This window comes from Eschrichtius robustus, chromosome 1 (assembly GCF_028021215.1).
Source record: "Eschrichtius robustus isolate mEscRob2 chromosome 1, mEscRob2.pri, whole genome shotgun sequence".
In the NCBI taxonomy this organism is placed as follows: Eukaryota; Metazoa; Chordata; class Mammalia; order Artiodactyla; family Eschrichtiidae; genus Eschrichtius; species Eschrichtius robustus.
In genome coordinates, this window is record NC_090824.1 from 128,259,806 (window position 1) to 128,283,208 (window position 23,403).

Consider the following 23,403-nt stretch of genomic DNA (forward strand, 5'->3'; position numbering starts at 1 on the left):
TTGCATTGAGATAGAATTGACATACAATAAATGGCACATCTGGAAAGTGTACAATTTGATGAGTTTGACATATGTACACACCCATGAAACTATCAGCACGATCAAGATAGCGAACACGTCCATCAAAGTTTCCTTCTGCCCCTTTGTACTTTTGCCCTCCTGTTTGCCTGCTGCCTCTCAGTCCCCAGGCAACCACTGATCTGCTTTCTGTCACTGTATGTTAGTTTAAATTGCATAAAATTTTATACTAATGAAATTGTTCAGGATGTCCTCTTTTGCGGGGGGGGGTACTTTCTTTCACAGGGCATAATTATTTTCACATTCTTCTATGTTTTTGCATGTTGCAATCATGAATTCCTTTTTATGGCTGGGTAATATTTCATTGTATGGATATAAACAGAGGAGTTTTGATCTTCATGTTTTAATAAGCGAAGAATTTTAGCTAAGGCTGTCAGAAGTAAGTGATCCATGTAAAATATTATGTCAGAGGGGAATTTGTACACTTGTGTTTTCTTTTTGTTTTAAAAGTTTCTTTTTTTCTTTTATAAATTTATTTTATTTTATTTTTGGCTGCGTTGGGTCTTCGTTGCTGCACGCGGGCTTTCTCTAGTTGTGGTGAGCGGGGGCTACTCTTTGTTGCGGTGTGCCGTCTTCTCATTGTGGTGACTTCTCTTGTTGCGGGGCACGGGCTCTAGAGCACAGGCTTCAGTAGTTGCAGCACGTGGGCTCAGTAGTTGTGGCATGTGGGCTCTAGAGCGCAGGCTCAGTAGTTGTGGTGCACGGGCTTAGTTGCTCCGCCCCATGTGGGACCTTCCCGGACCAGGGATCAAACCCGTGTCCCCTGCATTGGCAGGCGGATTCTTAACCACTGCGCCACCAGGGAAGTCCCTGTTTTAAAAGTTTCTTATGGAGGAGTAGCTTTTTTCTTTTTCTTTTGAAAATGTGCTTTGAAAGAGCAAATATTTGTGTAGAATGCATTTGGCCCTGAATTTTCACTTAATTAAATCAGTAATTATTTAGTGTTTCCTGTTGGTGCTTGGGAGCACAGAAGGACTTCACGTCATAGCCAGCAGCTGATTTGCTTGTGAGGTTCTAATATCCTACGTGGGGTAGAACTGCGGTGCTTTTAGACACAGGACTGTGCCCTCTTGCCTACCATCAGCATCTCGGGGGCCGATGCTGAATGTTACAGCAGGTATGCCTTCCCTGCCCGTGATTCTTCTGTGGCCAGGCATGGGGACGGAATCTTGGAGCTGCCGTTTCCGCAGTTCTGTGATTCCTGCTCAGAGCATTGCGTGATAGGGGGTGGAGCCCAGGCAGGAAGTTAACCTTGTAGATTCCCTCATCCTCACAAAGCCACGCACACCAGGGTGGGGCCGGAGTTGACCATGGGAGTTGAGTTCCCGGCATCTGGGCAGTCCCCAGCAGGAGCCGGAACTGAATGGCATTGCTGGGTAGTTGGAAATGTGTTCCTTTCTTCATTGTTCAGAGAAATTCTCCTGAAGGAAGTCTTCTGCGTGTGAGAAAAACCAGTGAGCCTCTTATTAATAGTCACAGATTGTCAGAGAAGGGACCTTGGATATACCTGGTCTAACCTGCCCATTTTACAGATGAGGACTGAGGCTCAGGGAGCAGGAGTAACTCACACATAGTCACTAACAGCAGAACTGGGACTTGGGAAACCCAGGCAACTGCTTTAGACCTTCACTTCCATGATCTGCGAGGGTGGGAGTTTCAAGAAAACTTGGTGAACTTTGGTGGGCTTAGGGAAGAAATTGTTAATCTCTCAGCCCCTGCTCAGAGCTGCTGGTACCATTTAAAACACCACCACCACCACCAACATAAATTGTCCTCAGATGAAGTTTCTATAATGTTCTCATTTATTTATGTATGTATGTATGTATGTATGTATGTATGTATGTATGTATGTATGGCTGCGTTGGGTCTTCCTTGCTGCACACGGGCTTTCTCTAGTTGGCAGCGAGCAGGGGCTACTCTTCCTTGCGGTGCGCAGGCTTCTCACTGCGGTGGCTTCTCTTGTTGCGGAGCACGGGCTCTAGGCGCGCGGGCTTCAGCGGTTGTGGCTCGCGGGCTTTAGAGTGCAGGCTCAGTAGTTGTGGCTCACGGGCTTAGTTGTTCTGCAGCATGTGGGATCTTCCCGGACCAGGGCTCGAACCTGTGTCCCCTGCCTTGGCAGGCGGATTCTTAACCACTGCGCTACCAGGAAGCCCTATAATGTTCTCTTATCTCACAGTTTCCTGACCTTGTCAGCAACTTGTTCGAGGAATAACTTAAAAATTCAGGGGTGGATGATCAGTAGCCTTGTTGGGTGATATTTTCTGGCACATGAATGAAAGGTGCTAGCTAGGTGATACCTTACGGTTGTGTAGCGCATCTCAGTGTATGGAGGACCTTGGTGTGCAGTCTCTCACTGAACCCCTTGACAGTCTTCTCAGGTGGCCCCTTTTTTCCTGGTGAGGAAACTGGCCCTTGGAGATGGGACACTTTGCTTAAGGTCACCCAGGTGGCAAAGAGGAGCCAGAGCTGGAATCTGGTTCCTGGTTCCCAGTCTCATCTTGTTCCCACCATGTCTCCTTCAAGGCAAGTGAGTGTGCAGGACAACAGCCTGACACAATGGAAAGACCCTAGGCCTTTGTGTTTGGAGTTCAGAGGTTAACTCTGCTCTCCTGCTTACTGTGTGACCTTGTGGAAGAATCTTAACCTCTCTGAACTCCATTGTCTTCTTTTGGAAAATGGGGCCCTGCCCAGCAGGATTAAAGTATATAAACATAAAATGCTTAGCAAAGAACTTGCTTATAGGAAGCAACTGATCAATGTTACCTCTGGAATGAAGGTGAGGCAGGTATGGGAAAAGCTAGTTATGAAAAGAGAGCCTGGAAAGCAAAAATAAGGACAGATGTGCACTAACTGTGGGGTGCCCTTGGCCCTGCTCTTCTTGCATACAGACTCTTCAGTGCTTCCTTGTTTCTGTTAGTCCTTGATCCTTTGGAAAGTTAAGAAAACTGAGGTCCTCACTGAGTGCCTGGCACATAGTAGGCCCTCGGTAAATACAGATTGGCTGCTGGAGCCTCACCCTGCAGAGGTGTGGAGCAGCGGCGTGCGTGCGCCCGCAGCACTCCACACACTGGTTGAATGAAACAGGACAAAATTCTGGCAGAGACCAGACTTTGAAGGTGCTGTGCAGGCCCAGGGCAGGTGGTCGGCCGGCCAGTGGAGGTGAGTGATGGTGCTGGAGGTGGCCGTGCCGTGGCACCAGGGCTGAGTGGGAATCAGTACAGACTAGGAGGGGTGCAGGGGAGGACGTTTCTCTCACTTGGATTACAATCTCAAGTCATGCCCTGCCATCATCCGCGCGCGCGCGCGTGTGTGTGTGTGTGTGTGTGTGTGTTTTTGAACAGTCTGTGTGTGTGTGTGTGTGTGTGTGTGTGTTTGAACATCTCCATGTAAGTAACTGATGCTGTGAGCTGGGGAAAGAGGAGATGAAGCCCATTCCCTCTGCTGGGAGACTAGGATCCGCCTAGTGTCAGGGTCAGACTGTTTAAGGGGCGTGGGGACAGAATTGTGGAGAAGTGACTACTCTCCTTCTGCATCTCCACCTGGTGCAGGGAGCAGAGAACACCCGGGTACTTCTAGAAGCAGCCAGGATGACTCAGGAACTTGATCTTGCCTGGTACAGGAAGCCAGGCAGAGCCGGAGGGCACCGCATTGTGGGGCAAGAAGAGAACATCCGGGAAACTTTCCCCTGCGCCCTCCACCAGGCCCCCCAAGCGGCCCCAGCCCCCTGCGGCCCCTCCCGCCGCCCTGCTCCTTCCAAGGAGCCTGTTTGAGAATTCAGTGATTCACTTCCCGTCTTCCACCCTTGTTTAATGTTCCCTCCATTGTTACCAAACAGTCCAGGCCCCGGTGGCAGGGGGTGTCCTGCACTCTGTGCGAGGAGGGAGGGGAGGGCAGAGCTGTTTACAGAGCCTGGGAGATGGGCCTGGCCTCCTTGGAAGACAGGCTGGGATGGCGCTGGGGCCCTGACAGCTGGCTGTGCGGGGGGTGGGAAGCGCCAGAAGGCGGTCCTCCTGCCCTGGAGGGGACCCCTGCCCTTTGCCGTGGGGTTAGCTTCTTTATTCCCCAACAGCTGAGTTTTCCATTTTGGGTCACACATAGTTTTGGGATCGTGGATTCCTGGAGTAGAAAAAAGGAACAGAAGGGTCCTTGGGGAGACGCTGTCTCTGCCTGGCCTCGGTCTCCTCCTGTGTGGGGAGAAAAAGGGGGAGGCGGTGAAATGGCTGATTTTTAGAGCCACACCCCCGCTCCCAGCTCCAAAGTCCTCTGATTCCTGAGGCTGGAACAAACCGCACCAGGTTATCTGTGTTCACTCCCGCGTCTGGGGCGAATCCCACCAAAGCCAGCCACGGATGTGACCACGTCTGTGAGCCACGGCACCCGCTTCCCGACCTCTGACCTCCCAGGTCAGCAACTCTGCAGCCTCCTTCACCTTTCTGGTTTGAAGCCTCCTTCTCTCTCAGGAAGTTGTGTGATATCAATTTAATTCGTTCCTATCGCATCACAGCTGTGACTGCCACTGTTTTGCTGAAACCGCTGTTAGGTTTGGGCTTTGGGGGTTTGTTTTCTTCTAACCTGCAGAAAGAGTGAGAGTCCTGAAGTTTTCTCTCTTACCCTTGCTGTGTGTTGTTTCGTTTATAAGTGGGTAGTCCCTCTTCTTGATCATGGATTTGCTCTGCTGCTATTGATGATTCAGGTTTGTTTCCTCCAAGGCCCTATGTGCCTAAAGGCAGTCCAGGAGCAGGAAGGTGTAAACACAGCCCTTTTTAAGCTCCTTTTCGCTGCAAGTTAGTGTATTTCTCAGGTATGTGGAATGTCAGTGCTAGAAGGCAGGGAGACACTAGAGATTGGTTGAACCCATCATTTTATAGATGGGGTGCCCCATAACTAGAGACCCCTCACTTTTCGGCAGCACAGCCAACGTAAGGACCACAAACGCTCCAGGGTAGCCCACTTCCCAGGGTAGCCCCAGGTGTCTGCATGCTTTCTCTTCTGGTAAATCCAACACTGATAAAATCTCCATTCAACAAATATTTGTTGAGTAAATTTATCGGAAAGCCTCCTGTCCAGTGTCTGCCTACAGCCTTAGCCACAGATGACTTTGTCTCTCTCTGGTGTGCTGAGTGAAGTAGGCAGGACCTCCTCATTCACAAGCATTTCAGCTCCCTGCACCCCGCCACTGGCTGCTTTAGCAGAACTAACTGGCACCTGTGGCTGTCATTCCCCTGCTGTTTTTAATGGCACCTCTCAATACCAGCTGATTGCTTTGAGAACATTCCTGGTATTGGGTTTCTGGCAGTAACGTGCGTCTGTGGGTCCCTTTACTATAAGGCTTCATGTCTTGGTTGGGTTCATAAGGCTGGGGTGCAGCCTGAGGTTTTTATTTGTTGCCTCCATCTTCTGATTGCTGCTGCACAGAGGATTAATTCGGTTGTCATGACCTACTTGTGAACCAATGTAATATGCAAGCCCCGTGCTCCATCCAGGGGAAGTTAAGTTGGGTCTCCTTGCCCTCAAGGAGCTCCTGTCTTAGTTAAGAAGGGAAACCAGACACACATGGAAGTTATGAATACTTAATCATCCCAGGCCTTTGATGCTAGTGATGTTGAATTCGGTGAGTGTTGGACGGTACTGTCTGTAAGTCTTTGAAGAGGGGAGAACAGAGAGAGGTCGTTCTGCAGACAGAGCCACACAGTGGGATAATTTTTGAGCTAGAGGCATCATTGGGCCTGTCATAGGGCTGAAGGGAGCCTCTGGGCCCCCAGACGATCTCAGCATGCCGCCGCTGGCTGAAGATCTCTGGCTTTGGGGACGCGGAAGTCCCATGCTCAGGTGCTGTGGCTGCAATATGTTACCTCTGCTACTTGAGCCAGTTAAGCATTGTGAATTTCCCTACCTGTAAAACAGGCCTCCAGATATCTGTGCGCTGTTTGGGAAGTGGGGGTCTGACGGGCGGTGGGTGGGTGGGTACCCTGTGGGTACTTGGCTGGGACTTGGGTGCGCTGGGTATGGGAGGGAGTTGTGAGTGTTGTGAGTGGAGCTGCTTGGGGGGGGGGGGGCTGCAGCTTTTAGCCCAGAGCCATTTAGTCGATGAGGCCAGCTTAAGCAGCAGGCAATTGCCACCCTGACTTGCAAGTTCTAAGTCCTCCCTTGTTTATTTGGAATCCCCATCTTCCTGCCCATGGGGGTTCTTTGCTGTCTTAGGTGCAGTTGCCCCCAGTGAACCAGAACCTTTTGCTTAAGGACAGTAGGAAGTCTGTCCCCTTAGACTGAAAGGAATGCTGATTGGCTGCTTCAGTGTCCTCAGCATAGTGATGCCCAGAATATACAGGACACCTGTTCTTTGTTACCGGTTAGATGGAAACTGCTTATGTAAGCTTGTAAAGCTTTGGTCCAGAGAGAAGCAGAGTGTCTGTGGCATGTTAGAGTTCGGTGTCCTGCAAACGCTGTCTTTTCCGCTTACAAAGGTAGCTATGTAACTTCATGGTCCTTCAACTCACTTTTTCTAGAAATGTGGTCATTTCCCACCCCTCCCTTGCTTCCAGCTCCACCCCAGTGGCTGCCCTGAAAGGTTTGAGGATTCTAAAGGCTTTGGGGCCCCTTTTAAAAATAGGGAAATGTGGTTAAGGCTGAAATGCGGGAATGTTCCTTTCCTAACCCATATAGTATGGCATTTCACTAGGAATGGTTGTAAACTTGGAGCTTGAGTGAGCGCTTCCAGAAGCCTTACCTCTCAGTTGGAATGTCACGGAAGGTTGCCAGGTTTACCCTTTGCTTGCATGCTCTGTAGCACTTGTGACATTGTTTTATCTCTCTGGCCAGTGACTCATAATTAAGGAAGTTAAAACTGAGCAATTAACACAAAACCTTCTCATTTGCCCTCTTCACCTCCCCCCCCCCCCGCCCCCGCCCCAACTCCCCTAGTCACGAACACCCGCCTGACATTTTCTATAAGTCTTTGGAAACTTTGATTTGTTTTGATAGGATGAGGCAGCCAGTGATCATCACGTCGCCTGGTTCCACTCGTTTAAGCCCAACTGTCTGTGAGAATCTTCTCCAAAAAAAAAAAGAGGAAAGAAAATCCCAGCCCCAAACGTGCAGTCTGCCCACAGGAAGTGATTCACGGGCTCGGTTCATGCAAACCTGATGGGGCAGGAGGTGGGAGGCTGGGAACTGGGTCTGGGAAAAGACAGCCCCGGAGAGGATACTCAGACCTTAATGGTTTCTGCTGGAAGAAAGTGAAAAACAGAATGACTAAGAGTCCTGTAAAAAGAATTGTTTGTTTAGTGAAGTGAGCTAATACTGAAGTTCACTGGCAGATAAGACAAGAGAAATAGCAGTTGTCAGGGGAGGTGACTTTTTGGAGCCCTGCCTTTTTATTTTTTAAGAGATCAAAGACATTTCTCAGTCTTAAGGCATTTATTAGTGGAAGGTTGAGATCTGTAGTTCAAGCCCCAGTTTTCTCTTCTTCAGAAAAAGAGGGTCTAAGCCGAGATAATGATCTAATACTCTCCAGAAGCTCTTCTTTTCTCTTTTTACTTTTCCCTCCAAAGTTAGACTTTTGAGGCTAGTAAATATCTTTCCCTGACTGCTCACGGAGTGTCACATTGTCAGAGAGAGAAGGAATCCTTTCTTCCTGCATGCTTCTGTCCTGTGGGCTTCAGCCTGCCATTTTATTTTCTTTTCCCCCAAATTGAAAATACAAATTAATCCGTTTCCCCAAAGCAGTTTGGAAACAGGGAACCTCTAAGTGCTGGCCGTGTGAACAGCCCTGCTGCAGAGCCAGGACCACAGGAGGCCAGAATCACCCAGTAGAATGAGCAGAGATATCTAAACACACCTAGATTCACGATTTCCATTTCAAACTCCCCGTATTTTATGAGGTGAGCTTTAGGGGTGAGGGTTGTAATAAAAGCTGGGCTGAAGTGTGCTCTTTTGCCTTCAGCCCATCAGAACATTGCCAAGGACTTGTGAGTATTCTGAAAGTTCCATGAGCGGTCTCTTTAAATAAACAAATAGATGATCTTCAGGCTTAATTCCATTCTTGATGAATGTTAACTGGCGGAGTGAAATGGCCATGCAGAAAGTTCTGTCTAGCCCGGCAACGATTCTTTCTCCTTGTTTTGGTAACCAGAGACCAACCCAGACTTCTGTAGCATCTTTCCTTTTCAACCTGAAACCTCTGTGTTCCTGCCAACACTCGAGAAGAAGCAATCCCCATCAAGTTGGTTCTTGGAGAAGAAAAAGTTGATGAACACCAAAGCTGTGAAATAGAAAGATCTCAAATGAAACACTCCCTTTCCTCCTCCTTGTCTTCCTTCTCCCCCCCTTCCTCCTTCAAGATTTATTTAACTACTTTCTTTGCATGGGTGAGGGGGAAGGGAAGGGGGGGGGGGTACCATGACCGTGGTTTCACCAGAGCCCAAGGAGAATCTCTGGTTCAAACAGAATGATCACTGTGCTTTGTAGGCATGGGCAGCTGGGTTTGGGGTATCATACCCAGGTTACAAAATAGGGCACTGCTTCTTGCTGATCTGGGCAACATTAGGCAAGTCACTCAACGTCACATGAATCCTTCACCTGTAAAATGGGCGTGAGGAGACCCACCCTCCGGGATCCCTGTACGCAGTGAGAGAATGAGTGAGAAGTGCCGGTAAACACCTGCTCTGAGGTATAAATTCCTTCTGTTTTCCCCAACCTGTGCCCACGTCCAGAGCACTTCCTTAACCCTCGGGTTCTCAAGGGGCCTAGGGGAGTGACTTGGCCCCCTAGGGGAGCTTTGGCAATCTCTGGAGACAGTTTTGGTTATCACAGCTGGCAGGGGGTGCTACTGGCATCTAGTGGGTGCAGGCCAGAGATGCTATATATCCTACGATGCACAGGACAGCTGCTACTCCCCTAACCCCAGCGTAGAATTATCTGTTCCCAAATGTCAGGAGAGCTGAGGTTGAGCAATGGCGGCGGGGGGGGGCGGGGGTGGGGCTCGCCTTACTCATAGCCCACTGTTGAAAGTTTCTTGGTGTACGTGTGCTTTACAGATGATTATGATTAAGCCAGACTTTCTCCAAATCAGCCTCCTTCTTTTCTAGGACGTACACACTCTGCACATCCCTGGCCCCTTGGGAGGAAAGAAGTTCCGAGGTCCAGATGATGGGTTTGCTGTGGGGTCCAGCCCCCCTGCAGAGGGCAGGATGAGGTGTCCCATGGCTTCTTCTCTCCAGGGTCTGCCCAGGGGGCTCCTGCCACCTCTGGGGCTCACACTCGGGCCCCATCTGCTTGGAGCACTTGTCACGGGCCTGAGCCAACTGCTCTGGAAAGCTCTCGAGGGGAGGGGAGACTCAATCCAGTGGGGAGGAGTGAGGGCCAGCTGCTGGTCTGGAGCACAGCACGGGGGGCTTGAGTCTGGCATTTTATGGGGTGTTCCCCAGTTTGGCAGTCTGAAGCACCGGATATTATCCGTCGGCAAGTTCAGATGGGAATTGGGTTGTTCTTGGTGAAGTGGTTCAGTGACTGGTATCAGGGGTTGTGAAATCCTGTTTTCAGCTCCTCGCAGGCCAATCTAAACTGGAACCTTAAAAAAACGTGCTTAGCGTACTTAACAGAACTTGCTGAGGACACTTAGGAAACTGGGCTGGGGCATGTGGTCACTGTAGCAGGGCTTAACAACCGAACCTCAGTTATCCGGATCCCCCCCGGGTCTGATTCCTCCTTTGTGGCACCAGATGACAAGAAGGGGCCGATGTTGGAAATGTCGCTTTTTACTTAAACTCTAACAACCAAAGAAAACTTTGAAAGGGTCTGGGGAATCGTATATTCAGTGTGCAGCTCAATTTCCTCTTGTTTGTAATGGTTTATTTTAACATAACTTCGAACCTCAGAAAGTTGCAGGGATGGGACAGGAATCAGGGTACACATCCCCACCGAGAGTCAATTTTTTTTCTCCATCCTGAAGAGTCAGAACTTCGGGCAACTTAAGATTCAGTACAACAAAGACAAAATTACGTTTTGTTGCCCTCAGCTTACCGCGGGGACAGTGCAGACTCACACACGTTTCTCAGACTTCATCGGTGGCGAGGCCTGGCTACAGTGAGATAGCAGCTGGGAGGCTGCCTTCTCGCTCTGTGTTCATTTGCTGGGTGACCTTGAGGTGCTTAATCTATCAGTCTGTTGCCTCAACCACAGAAGGAAGGGATTGGTCAAGATGCTCTCAAGGTCCTCATGTCCCAGCTGTCTGTAGTTCTCCAGAGGAGGTTTTCAGGCAGACACTTAGCCAGAGTTTAGCTGACCAGGACATTTTGTTCCCTGAATGTTAGACCTCTGTGGTTTGTCACCTGCAACCTTGCGACTTGACACGTGACCCCCGTGTGGTACTTCTGCGTGGAACAAAGGATGCTTTGGTTTTCACTGTGTTGACCAAAGGGAGAGGATCCTGGGTGAACTCCCAAACCCGGTGGCCCTCTCGGCAGGAGTGTTGTCAGGGCTTTCGTATTTGATACTCTGTCAAACAGTTGTACTGGGCTGTCCTTGGCATGGAAAAGAGAAAGGCACATTCTGATACTTGCGTATGAAGGAGAGGCAGAGTGGGAGATCTGAGAGCAGACGCTGGCGCTTAAAGGCCAGATGGAACCAATGGAACTATTACTACTCAATGAGCAAGTTGAAAAAGAAAGCTGGTCTCTGGAAGAAGCTAGAAAGTTTAGTAGTGTGTGTGTTTTAAGTAAAATGGGTTTCAACAGAAATAACGATTGTATTAACAAATTTACTTTCTGTTCACTTCTTCGGCTCAGGTGACCAGAACAGTGCCTGGGATTTGGTAGGTGTTCGGTAACTCTTTGGTGATGGATAAGAAGTCAGCATAGAACAGCAGAAAAAGTACTGTGTACCTCTCCCTCTCACCCTCCTTTTCTCAGCACTGGTCTGGGCTTGAATTCTGGCCCTGCTCTTGTACAAGTTATATGACTTTGGGCAAGCCCCTTAGGTTCTCTGAGCTCAGTGAAGGTAGGAGACACCGAGGTTGAGCCATTTCTGTACTCTCACATCGTGGCAGCGTGCCCGGTGCACAGTTTGTGCTGTGAATATATCCCGGTGTGTTTCTGGAGCTTCTGTGCCCTGCTCCTAATCTTCTCCCCAACTCCCATGTCCAAGTCCACTGGTATTTCATGTCAGCCCCCAGATGGCTGTGGGTCAGAGATCACTGGTCAAAGGGATGTGAGTGGCACGTGGGTCCTGGCCCTGCCTCTCCGCCCCGAGTGTGCTGGCGGGCGCCACCTCACCATCAGCTCTGGACCCTGACATGTCCATGTCCTTGGCCGTGGCTCCCACCACCATTTTGGGATGCTTTACAGGTCCCACTTGGAGCCAATGGGAGGAAACCTAAGTTCCTGCCGCAGGAAATGGTTCGGCTGGTGAAGAATATATTTAAGGAATAAAACCTCTGTCAGAGGCACTTGACAGGGTTGCTGGAGAAAGGCTTTTGGGGGTCTCTCATCAGGAAGCCACTGGGTGTGGGGCGAGACCTCAGCCCAGAGGCGGATGCCTGGGACTGTGCTCTTAGCCCCAGCAGCTGGTCTTGGGTTACGACCAGGAAGGGCTGGGTCAGGGAGAGGGGTGGGTCATACATAGACCCTTTTCTGCAGCAGAGCATGTTTATGGTAACGTCAGCTCAGAATTAAGACTTATTTATTGGTTTTACTTAAAATGGGCTTGGTACCCTGTAAGGCTGGGGAGAGTGTGTACTGGACACATCAGCTAAATTAAATGCAGCAGCTGAAACTCCCAATTCACCATTAATCCTTTGGTAAGCGTTGCTGTGTATTTTGAGTGGGACAGAGGGAGAAAAGGAGCCCTACCAGGGCTGGCTCTGGGCAGCCCAGACTTGGAACCAAAAGGAGTGGTCACCAATGCATGAAAGGATGTGAATGAGATGCCCTCCTTGTCATGAGTTTGGGAATTGTAGGGCCCAGAAGCAGGGGCATGGACCAGATGACTTCTGGAAGATACTGCCGAGCCAGACTGGTGGTCATGTGCTCGCGAGCTGGAGAGCGTGCCTGTCTCCCCACCATCGGGCCCAGCCTGGCAGCCAGGAGAGCTGCCCTGTAGCTGCAGCCTGGGTGCAGACAGCTGTGTGATCCTAGGAGGCGAGCCTTGCCTCTCAGATGGAGCGGGTGTATAGTGAGGCGGGACTGTTACAAGACTTGACTTACGACCCGACTGCATCGTGGTGAGGCTGCGCTGAGATAAGGAGCCCGGAAGCCTTGTGAAAACTAGAAGCATCAGGCCGCCCGAGGCCTCACTGTGGCCCCCTGGGCTGTGCACACAGATGGCCAAGGCAGGGGAGGGGTCTGGTGTTTTGGAGCGCCTACTGGGAACCTTCTTTACCAGGCGCTGTCATAGTAATAGGAGTAGTTAGTAGTTATACAACAATAATGACAATGGATTGGTGCCGTTTATTGTGTCCTAACGATATGCCAAAGGCTTTCCCTGGAATGTCATTTAGTCCTCCCAACAATCTAGTGAAGGGACTTATTTCAGATGAAAGATAATTAAGACCAAGACATTAAGCAATCTGATCAAGTTTACATAGTTATTGACCAGAGTCAGTATTTGAATCCATGTTTATCCAGTTCAAAGCCCTTGCCTTTTTCTTTTTTTTGGGGGGGGGGGGAAATGTGGTATAGTTGACATATAACAAACTGCACATATTTAAAGTGTACAACAACTTGATAAATTTCGACATATGTATACACCTGTGAAACCACCACTACAATCAAGGTAGCAGACATAGCCTTTACTCCTTGATAAGCCCCCTCTCCCATGCCCCCCCCCATCCCCCCATCCCTAGGCAACCGCTAATCTGATTGCTGTCATGCAAATGTAAGTTTGCATTGTTCCTTTACTTTAAATTACTCTGTATAATGTTACGCAAACAGAATCACATCTGGCTTTTTTCACTCAGAATGATGATTTTTTGATTCATCCATGTTGTTTGTATCAATAGTTCATCCTTTTTTGTTGATGAGTGGTAGTCTTTGTATGGCTGTTTCACAGTTTATTCATTCACTTGTTGAGAAACACGGGGTCATCTCCAGTTTGGGGCCATTATAAATACAGCTGGGACGAACATTCATGCACATATCTTTGTGTGGACAGATGCCTTCACTGCTCTTGGGTAAGCACTTAGGAGTGGGCTGAGTGGATCATATGGTGGGTTTATGTTTTGAAATTTTAAGAAACTTCCAAACTGTTTTCCAAAGTAGTTGTGCCATTTTACGTTCCCACCAGCAACGTATGAAGTTTTAGTTGCTCCACATCCTTGCATGTGGCACAGTCTTTTAAGTAGCAACCATTCTAGTAATGATGGAATGGCATCTCATTGTCGTTTTAGTTTGCACTTCTCTAATGACTAGTGATGTTGAGCATCTTTTCATGCGCTTGTTTTGCCATCTTTTTATCTTTTTGTGTAGCATCTGCTCAAATCATTTACCTGTTTTGTTTTTTAATAGGTGGGTGGTTTGTTTTCTTAATAGTGAGTTTTCAGAGTTCTTTATATATTCTGGAAATAGGTCTTTTACCAGATAATACGCTTTTTGCAAATATTGTCTCCCAATTTGTGGTTTGTCTTTTTTTATTCTCTTAACAGGGTCTTTCAAAGACCAGAAGCTTAAGCTTTGATGAAGTCAATTTATCAACTTTAAAAAAAAATGGAATGTGTTTCTGATGTGGTATCTTTGCCCATCCCAAGGTCACAAAGATTCTCTCCCATGTTTTCTGTTAGAAGTCATATAGTTTTAGGCTTTTTATTATGACCCACTTGAGTTAATTTTTGTATAGGGTGCAAGGTACAGACTGGATTTCATTTTCCCTGCATGTGGCCATCCAGTTGTTCTGGCACCATGTATTGAAAAGACCTTTCTTTCTGTACAAAATTGTCTTTGGGCCTTTGTCGAAAATCAGTTGTCCATATGTATGTGACTATTTCTGGACTCTCTGAGCTTCCATTGATCTGTACCTTCCTTAATTTAAAAAAATTTAAATTATACTATCAAAATGATTCATGTATGTAGTTTAAAAACTCAAGAAGTCTCTCTTGAATTTTTAATTTATATTCTTATTTTTTATTTCCAGGAGTGTTTTTCAGTAGTCTGTAAATGTCCCTGTTTTAGGATTGCAATAGCTTATCTCTCCGAGAGTAGTTTTTGTTTTATTTTATTTGGAAGTTTTCTTCTGCTCCCTGCATTGTCTCAGACTTCTTTTTTTCTCCCCCACTTATTTCTATCTCTGTGCCTCCTGTTAGAGGCTTTCTTTAAATGGCTGGGGATTCTGGCCTTGCGTTCACATTTGAGAGTGTGGCAGTAAAAAGCCGATTGCCTGTTCTGTGTATGGTGGTGGGAGGGGCCTGTTGGCAGGTGGGCTTCCCCGTAGGGAGAACTGGCAGAAACAGGGCCATTTAGTTGGGGGATCCCCAAATGTCAGTATTTCGGGTCTTGTGGACTGAGCTGTTTAATTCCTCCACGGGCAGGGGTGGGGTAAGAAAGGGAGCGTTCATGAAATCCTGTTTCCTAGCCCCTGTCTGACCTTCACCCGCAGCTGTGCCCTGGTGGCCCCGTCTAGAGCCCCGCTCTCCTGTTCATTTTCGGCAGAGAGCAAACCTGTCTCTGGCAGGACTGGGGAGGTCCTGTTTATGGGGAGGCTCGGTGGGGAAGGAGCTGGATCTGCCTGCCTCTTCTGTAGACAGTCAACCCATCCTCCTGTTCTCAGCCAAGTCTTGACAAGTGTGTGGTGCCTCCAAGTCCAGACTCTTTCCCAGGTTCACTCTGCTAAGTCTGTTCCCATTAGGCCATCTGCTTTCCACTTTTGTCTGCTCTCCTCTCCTACCCATTGTCTTGGGCAGGACAGAGATAAATGCATCCATTCAGTTTGTTGTATTTGACCGAAGGACTTTCTTAGCCCCTCCCGCCCCTCTCTCCCACCCTTTCTCCCTCCTCCTCCCCCCTCCCTCCCTCCTCCCTCCCTCTCCTGGTCCCCTCCCCCTTTCTCTTCCCCCCTCCCCTCCATCTCCCTCCCACTATCCATCACTTGCCTCCACCTTCCCTCCACCTCCCTCCCATCATCCTGTCCTGTGTCCCCTCTCCCTCCTCCCCACCACCCCCTCCTTTTTACTCCCCCACCCCCTTTCTCCCTGCTCCTTCCTCTGTGCCTGGAGCTCTCTCTGCCATACTTCTTCAGGTAGACAGCCAGGCTCCTCAGGCCCTGAGAGGAAAGAGCCCATGTAACGCAGAAAGGATTGGATGAGGAATCCAGGACACTGAAGTCTCTGCCTACGGATGTGATGAGCTTTCTGCGCTCCTTCACCACCTCCTTGACTCTCCTTCCCATCCCTCAACTCCCGAAGCCTGTAAGGGCCACGTCACGCCCAGACCTTGGCCTCCGTCACATAACGTGTCTGAGCCTCGTGTGTCCCGAGGTGTCCCATTTCTGCCCACTCCACGCCCTTTTCCCCCTTGCAGGCCCGTGAGCAGGTGTTGGGCCCCGGGTCACCCTGGGTCTCTGGCTTGGCTGTGCCAGTCCTGGGGGTTAGGATGTTAGGGCGGCGTGTGAGCATCCCTCCACGTCAGGAGTGCCCAGAGCGTCCTGTCCCCGCACCTTCCCTGCCTAAGGCGCAGGCCCAGTGCAGGGCTGACGGGAACTTGGCCTTTCGCGCCCTCTCTCAGGCCGTCTGCCCCGTGGAAGCAGGGACCCTTCTCTTGCGTTGTCCACCATCACCCCTCCTCCTGCCCTGTCTTACTATTTTTTTTTACATCTGTGATTCTATTTCTGTTTTGTAAATAGGTTCATTTGTACCATTTTTTTTAGATTCCACATATAAGTGATATCATATGATGTTTTTCTTTTTGTCTGACTTCACTCTGTATGACAATCTCTAGGTCCATCTGTGTTGCTGCAAATGGCATTATTTCATTCTTTTTATGGCTGAGTAGTATTACATCATACATACGTTCCGCATCTTCTTTATCCATTCCTCTGTCAGTGGACATTTAGGTTGCTTCCACGTCCTTGCTATTGTGAATAGCGCTGCATTTTTTTTTTTTTTTTTTTTAAAGAGCAAGAGGGCTAACCCTTCCATCAACCAGGTGGGGGTTGGGGGCTCCCTCCACAGCCCACTCTTTCCTCGCTGCTGGTCTGAGCCTCTCTCCAAGGCCTCCCCCTGCAGAGGCCACTCCAGATGTCCAGCTGGCTCTTTGTTGGGGCTTTTGTCCAACACTGAAGAGCAGATGTGACCACTTCCCTATCTGTGGGCACACGGTGGCTTTGCAAGAAAATGGGAACAGCTGAGTCCCTCTCTGTCCCCACTCATCACCTCCCACTCTCCCTTTCTCTCCTCCTCAGCCCCACAGCTCACCTCACTTCTCCGGGGCTGGATTTGGAGAGTGGCCGTTGTGATGGGGAAGAATAACGGTCTTTGATTGGTGCTTCACAAAGTGCTTTTGAGTGGATACTGAGCTGCGTGAGGTCAGGGGCAGCAGTGGGGGGAGAATGTTCCATTTTACAGATGAGGTAACTGAGGGTCCTGGAGACTTCAGGGCTTGCCCAGGGTCTCACAGCCGGAAGAGGAGAACCTCGTCTTGACCCCAGGTCTCATGACTCCACATCTGGCCATCTGCCTTCTGTATCTCAGGGGCGAGTCCCAGGCTGTCTTCTCTCGTTCTGCCTCCTAATTACTGTTTTTGGGCTGTCGGGGTTCCTTGGTCTGGGGCCCCGCAGGAGGGAGGTAATTACATCCTTTGAGCTGCTCTTAGTCAGCAGATCCCTGCCAGTCCCTGTGCCCAAGCCCAGTTCTGACCTCTGTCTGTCCTCCCCCCTGCCCAGGCCAGTGGCTCTGAGAGTTTGATTGGATTCCTGTTTCTCTCTCTTTGGTTGGTGCTTCTGGTTGCATCTGGCAAGCCCCTCCCTCACAGAGTGTCCATAAGTTCCATATATTCAGGAAAATGGGTGCCCTCAGTCATATGGGGGCAGGGAGGGAGAGCTTCAAATGCCTCTCCACCAGGCCTGCCCAGCTATTAGAAGAGTCCTGCCCGCTGGCCAGTGGGGTCCTCGGATGGGCCGCCTTGTAGAAAGAGCAGTACTGCCTCTGGGTGCCTCCTTATTGATGAACATCCATCTCATCTGCTCTGACTCTCCACTACCCCCAGTCTGCTTGTCCCTGCAGCCAGCGTTATCACGGGGCCTGTCTCTTGCGTGCGTGCACACAGGCGCACACACAAGCACACTCTCAGCCCACTTACGCATCTCAGAGGCTGCCTGTGGCTTTTAGAAAAAAGGCAGAACCTCTCAGCATGGCATCTGAGACCCTGCAGAAGCACCCCTGTCTGCTACCCCAGCCTCCCTCCTCTCCGGTCACTTGGCCTTCGTTCTGGTCTTCCTCCTCACCGTGTCTTCCACCTTCCCAGGGCCTTTGCACGTGCTCTCCTCTCTATGTGGAATGCCCTCCTCCCGTACCCCTTTGACTACTTAGTTCTTACTTATCCTTTAGACTTTCCGGTCAACCACCACCTCCTCAGAGACGCCCTGTCCCGCCCTTCAGTGCAGCAGGGTCCCCAGGGTCATAGGCTCTTGTGGTTCCCTGCACTTAGTTTGTCATTGTAGCTGTCCCGATTATGTGATTAATGTCGGTCTTGCCCACGGAAGTTCTGTGGAAGCAGGGACCGCTCTGTGGTCTCTTCTTTTTTTTTTTTTTTTTTTTTTAACGTCTTTATTGAAGTATAATTGCTTTACAATGGTGTGTTAGTTTCTGCTTTAAAACAAAGTGAATCAGTTATACATGTACATATGTTCCCATATCTCTTCCCTCTTGCGTCTCCCTCCCTATCCCACCCCTCTAGGTGGTCACAAAGCACCGAGCTGATCTCCCTGTGCTATGCGGCTGCTTCCCACTAGCTATCGATTTTACATTTGGTAGTGTATATACGTCCATGACACTCTCTCACTCTGTGGTCTCTTCCGCTCTCTTTCCCTCACCACTGTATCCCTAGTGCCCCACAGAGTAGGAGCTCATGAAAGACTTGTTAGGTAAAGGACTCGGTGTGAACGGAATCTCCTCACCTGTCTAGTCCCTGGCATTGCTTGAAGTCTCTCGTCTCTCCCTTCGGATGCCTCCTGCCTCCTGCCTTACTCTTGGCTGCTGGTGCTCCCGCCACTCAAGCTCCCAGCTGTCGTGGCCTGTGGCACTGCTCCAACTTTCTTGTCCTGCAGATGACCTGCGGCTTTTGGAAAGAGGAGGAATCTGATGTAGTGGGTTGGGGTAGCCTCTGGGATTTTGCCTTGTTCACAAGCTTCCGTGGACCCGTGCTGCTGGTTCACCAGCGACCACACTCTGGCCTGGGCTGGGGGCCCGGCGCCAGGTCAGCTGCTCAGAGGCTAACTCACCACGGAAGCCGTGGTTTGCACAGGGACAGGACACTGCTGTGGGGGGGTGGGTTCGGCCCAGCCAGGCTGGGGACCGTGGCAGAAGCAAGTCACAGGCTCGGCTCCCGCTCCGCTCACGCACGACCGCTCAGGCCTTAGCTCTGAACTGGGACACCTGGGCCAGCCTGCCAGCAGCCCTCACACTAAGAGGGACTCCCGAGAGGTCTGCAGTGTAGCCTCTGACCAGTTAAAATTCCCCTTCATGGCCTTCTCTCCCTCCCTGCCTCATCACAAACACCAACTGAAAAAAAGAGGGTTTTGTTTTTTTTTTTCCTGGTTTCCCATGTGTGAGAGAGGAACTGGGTGAGTGTGGAAAGCGATTAGAGAGGGAGGGCCTGTGTGCTGTCACCCTCCTCCTCAGCTTCACTGTGGTCCTCACAGCGGCTCCTGAAGAGCTCCCGTCTCCTGCTTCAGCCCTGTCCCCTCTGCACACCTGCACCTGGCCCCGACCTTTCCAGAGCATGATTCGGTGTCGTTCCCCTCACGGGGCGGGTCTGAGGTCAGCTCTGCCAGCCTGGGAGCCCTCGGCCTTGCTGGGTGGGCCTCTGTGTTCTTCTCCTGGACCCCTTCCAGCACACACAGCTTCTCTGATCTCCTGGCCCTCTGCGTGTGAGACAGACCAGCGGAGGGGAGCTTCCTGAGTCTCTGCCAGCGAGCTCTCGTGGAGCCCGGCAGGCCGGACTTGGGAGGAGGCAAGCCAGACCCACTTCACTGTCTGTTTCTGCCCCTCCCGTTCCCGGCAGGTCCCTGGATGGCCGGCTGCAGGTGTCCCACCGGAAGGGGCTCCCCCATGTCATCTACTGCCGCCTGTGGCGATGGCCTGACCTACACAGCCACCATGAGCTGCGGGCCATGGAGCTGTGTGAGTTCGCCTTCAACATGAAGAAGGACGAGGTCTGCGTGAATCCCTACCACTATCAGAGGGTGGAGACCCCAGGTACGCCGCCTCTGTAGGGTCTGCAGCTACCTACGTGGCATTGTCCTCCCCCTTTCCCTCCCCACTTCCCCCCTCCCCCCCCTTTCCCCCTCCCCTCCCTCTCCCCCTTTCTCTCCCCTTCCCCCCTCCCCTCCCCCCCTCCCCTCCCTCTCCCCTCCCCTCCCTCTCCCCTCCCCTCCCTCTCCCCCTTCCTCTCCCCTCCCCTCCCTCTCCCCTCCCTCTCCCCTCCCCTCCCTCTCCCCTCCCCTCCCTCTCCCCTCCCCTCCCTCTCCCCCTCCCTCTCCCCCTCCCTCTCCCCCTCCCTCTCCCCCTCCCTCTCCCCCTCCCGCTCCCCTCCCTCTCCCCCTCCCTCTTCCCCTTCCCCCCTCCCCTCCCTCCCCTCCCTCTCCCCCTTCCTCTCCCCTTCCCCCTCTCCCCTCCCCCCTCCCCTCCCTCTCCCCCTCCTCTCCCTCTCCCCCTTTCCCCTTCTCCCCCTCCCTCTCCCCTCCCTCTCCCCTTCCCCCTCCCATCCCTCTCCCCCTTTCCCCCTCCCTCTCCCCCTCCTCTCCCCCTTTCCCCTCTCTCCCTGTTCTCTTTGTGAGGGAGGGCCTGTGGTGCATTTGGGGGTACAGGGGCTTTGGTGCCAGCCTGGCGTCGATGCTGATCCACCTCTGCTCTGTTTCCTCTGAACAGTTCTACCTCCTGTGTTGGTGCCACGCCACACAGAGATCCCGGCCGAGTTCCCCCCGCTGGACGACTACAGCCATTCCATCCCCGAAAACACTAACTTCCCCGCCGGCATTGAGCCCCAGAGCAATATTCCAGGTATGCACACGTGGGCAGTGAGGCCGGCCCAGGAGGTGGGGGCCCGATAGACCCATCACCCGGTCTCTGCACACACGCTGGCCCGAGGCCCCTGACTCAGAACTGCATCCCTGTGGGGAGAGGACCCGTGGCCTTGGCTCCTCGCTCACTAATGATGCTTTTCTTGGCACGGAGGAGCGGCGGCATGACCCTCCCGCCCGGCCTCGGTGCAGTCATTTATTTTGGAAGCGGAAATAGCAACGCTGTGTTTCTCTCACCGCCCTCGCGGCCGGGGCTGGAGTTCAGGCAGGATCCCCGACAGTCTGGGGGCTGCAGAGGCAGCGGGAGAACAGAGGGCCGAGGGCCGGGCAGTGTGCGGAGAACTGGCCCTGTAAGTAAGCCCGGGGAGGGTTACAAGCTGGGTGGGAGGTTTTATTCCACTGGGAGAAGTGGGCTCTGCCGTCAGAGTGCAAATGTTTTTAGAAGCCCCTCATTTACATGCAAATAATGTGTGAATCACCAGCACTCTGGGCGTCCAGGAAAACTGCTTGGCGGAGCTTAGCCAGTCCCAGCGCAGGTGGCTGGGCAGTGATGTGCCGCCTTACTTTCAGAGCTGGCTAGTTTGGATGCGCCTTTCACCCTGAGGGAGCTCAACGTGCTGAGGTTGACCGCAGGCCTTTGCGTGTGGGTCACAGTGTTAAGGAGGGACCCGCTTTACAAATCCAGGCTTGCAGATCCTTCACAGGTGGCGCTGGTCCCTAGGAGTGGGTTGCCCACTCTGTTCATTCAGCAAAACAGAGAGCTGAGTCGGGGTCTGGGGGTCATTCAGAGAAATAGATCGCAATCTCTGCTGTCATGGAACTTGCGTCCCACTTCGGGAGCTAAGAGATCCTCTCAAGAGACAGCAAATAACCATGGATCTGCACACGGGTAGATAGTAGAGCCAAAGGGCGGTTTGAGGCTGTTGCCCTTCAGGGGACAGAGATGAGTGAGGCTGAGTGAGTCCACTGCCCCCCTGGAAGGGAGGCGGAGTTTAAACCTAACCTTGAGGGATGGGGAGAAGTTTAGCCCGGCAGAGGCTGTAGGAATAGGCATTTCAGACTTGGGAGTCAGGGATGGTGTGAACAAAGGTGGTCATGATCCAGGTGGGGAGCAGGAAGGAAGAATGGCATGAGGAAGGCGGGAGCCAGGGATCCAAGGCCCAGAGCTCCTCGGCTCCCGCCCCCTGGCATAATGGTGTGAATGTGTGAGTTTGCAAAGGGCATCTCAAGAGCCAAACCAGAGAGGCCATTTAATGAACCACCTTCCTTTCAATTCCCAGAAACCCCACCCCCGGGCTACTTGAGTGAAGATGGAGAGACCAGTGACCACCAGATGAACCACAGCATGGACGCAGGTCAGGGTCTCGTGGGGCTCTGCTCCTAAGCCTGAGTGCCCGCCCTCCCCCGTCCCTGCCTCTGTCCCTCCATCCAGTATGTACAGAGCAATCACTGGGCTCGGGTCTGCGACAGAGGAGGAGCCAAGCTGCTCACAGTTCGTGGGGGAGACCAACAAGACAGCCCGCAGTCACCGTGCCATCTCATATATGCCCTGATGGAAGGCGCCAGTGGCATCAGGGCACAGAGCAGGGCCACATAACCCAGCCTGGGGACGGGGTGTTGGGGGTGCCGAGCATTACCTTGCAGTGTAGGTTTCTCTTGAGTTGAGTGTCGGAGATGTGTAGGGTTTGGCCAGGCCATCAGGGCAGGCAGAGGGTGTGCCAGGCAGAGTCGGGGGCGTGGGCAGGAGAGCTGGTGAGTTCTGGGATGGCTGGAGTGTACTCCTCCAGAGACAGGAGGGCCCGTCACTCAAGGCTTCGTGTGTGGCCGGGGACTGAGGAGGAGCCCCTACAGGCTTTAAGCAGATGAGATGCTGCTGGCAGTAGGATGGAGGGTGGGCTCCATCACCTGAAATAGCTTCAGGAGAGCCGAAACAGAGGCAGGGTCTTTGCTAGTGGCAGTCGAGGCCCCGAAGCATCGATTTTTATGTGATGACCAAATGTGATCTGTGTGTTCCTGCTGTGAGCGACCCAGCCCAGTCATCTCCAGCCACATCTCCAGATGTTCCCGCCTCATTTGTTAAGGGACCAAATTGGCTCCAGACCAGCAGTTTCTTGAATTGAACCCCAGCTGCCACATCGCATGTGCACTGTGTTGCGTGTGGTTGGGTGAGGAGGAGGGGGCCGAGCAGATGTTCCCTCCCCATGACGCCGGGCATGCCTTGTACACACAGAGCCGCCTGACGCGGTGGGGCCACCTGCCCTGCACGCAGCCCAGAAGAGAGCGTAATTCCCAAAAGAAGGATGCGGGAGACTTCCATGTTTACTGTAAACGTGGTCACTTGATACGTAGCCTGGGCATCATGGCCTTTGGGGTTTAGCACACATACCCCGACACACCCCTGATAGATGGCTGACAGTGTGAACCCAGCCGGAATGCATCGAAGACCTTCCCGTATTCGATGCCAAGTGACCGCTGTAAGGGTACAGCTATTAAACGCTGGCATGGGAAGCAAGCCAGCTAAGCAGCATTTCTGCAGATGCTGTATTTCTTCTCCCTCTCCTTTCCCCCTTCCTTCCTGGCTGCTCTTCATGTTTGTGGAATGATTACAGGCAAACCTCCGAGATACTGTGGGTTCACTTCCAGACAACCACAGTAAAGCAAGTCACACAAATTTTTCGTTTCCCAGTACATGTAAGAGTTATGTTTATACTATAGTCTATTAAGTGTGTAATAGCATTATGTCTAAAAAAGCAGTATACACACCTTACTTAAAAAATACTTGATTGCTAAAAAATGTTAACCATCATCTGAGCCTTCAACGAGTCATAATCTTTTTTGCAATAGTAACGTCAGAGATCATGGATCGCAGATCACCATTACCAATATAATAATGGTGAAAAAGTTAGAAATATTGTGAGAATTATCAAAATGGGACAGAGAGGTGCAAAGTGAGCAGATACTGTTGGAAAAACCGTGCTGATAATACTTGCTCGACGCAGGGTTGCCACAAACCTTCATTATGTAAAAGATGCAGCATCTGCAGAGCACAGTAAAGGAAAGTGCAGTAACACGAGGTCTGCTTTTACTGTTATAAAAGTGAACAGA

The 23,403-nt window shown here is 51.4% G+C and overlaps 1 protein-coding gene across 4 annotated transcripts in view; it reads left to right on the plus strand.

Annotated features, from left to right (window-relative positions):
• SMAD3 (SMAD family member 3) overlaps positions 1–23,403 on the plus strand; it is a 195,115-nt gene that overhangs the window by 152,617 nt on the left and 19,095 nt on the right. For all 4 annotated transcript variants that reach the window (XM_068554270.1, XM_068554261.1, XM_068554281.1 and 1 more), the window contains exons 2-4: positions 19,281–19,474; positions 20,147–20,278; positions 21,579–21,653. In XM_068554270.1, the coding sequence (XP_068410371.1) occupies positions 19,281–19,474; positions 20,147–20,278; positions 21,579–21,653 (401 nt within the window). The remainder of the gene's footprint in view (positions 1–19,280; positions 19,475–20,146; positions 20,279–21,578; positions 21,654–23,403) is intronic.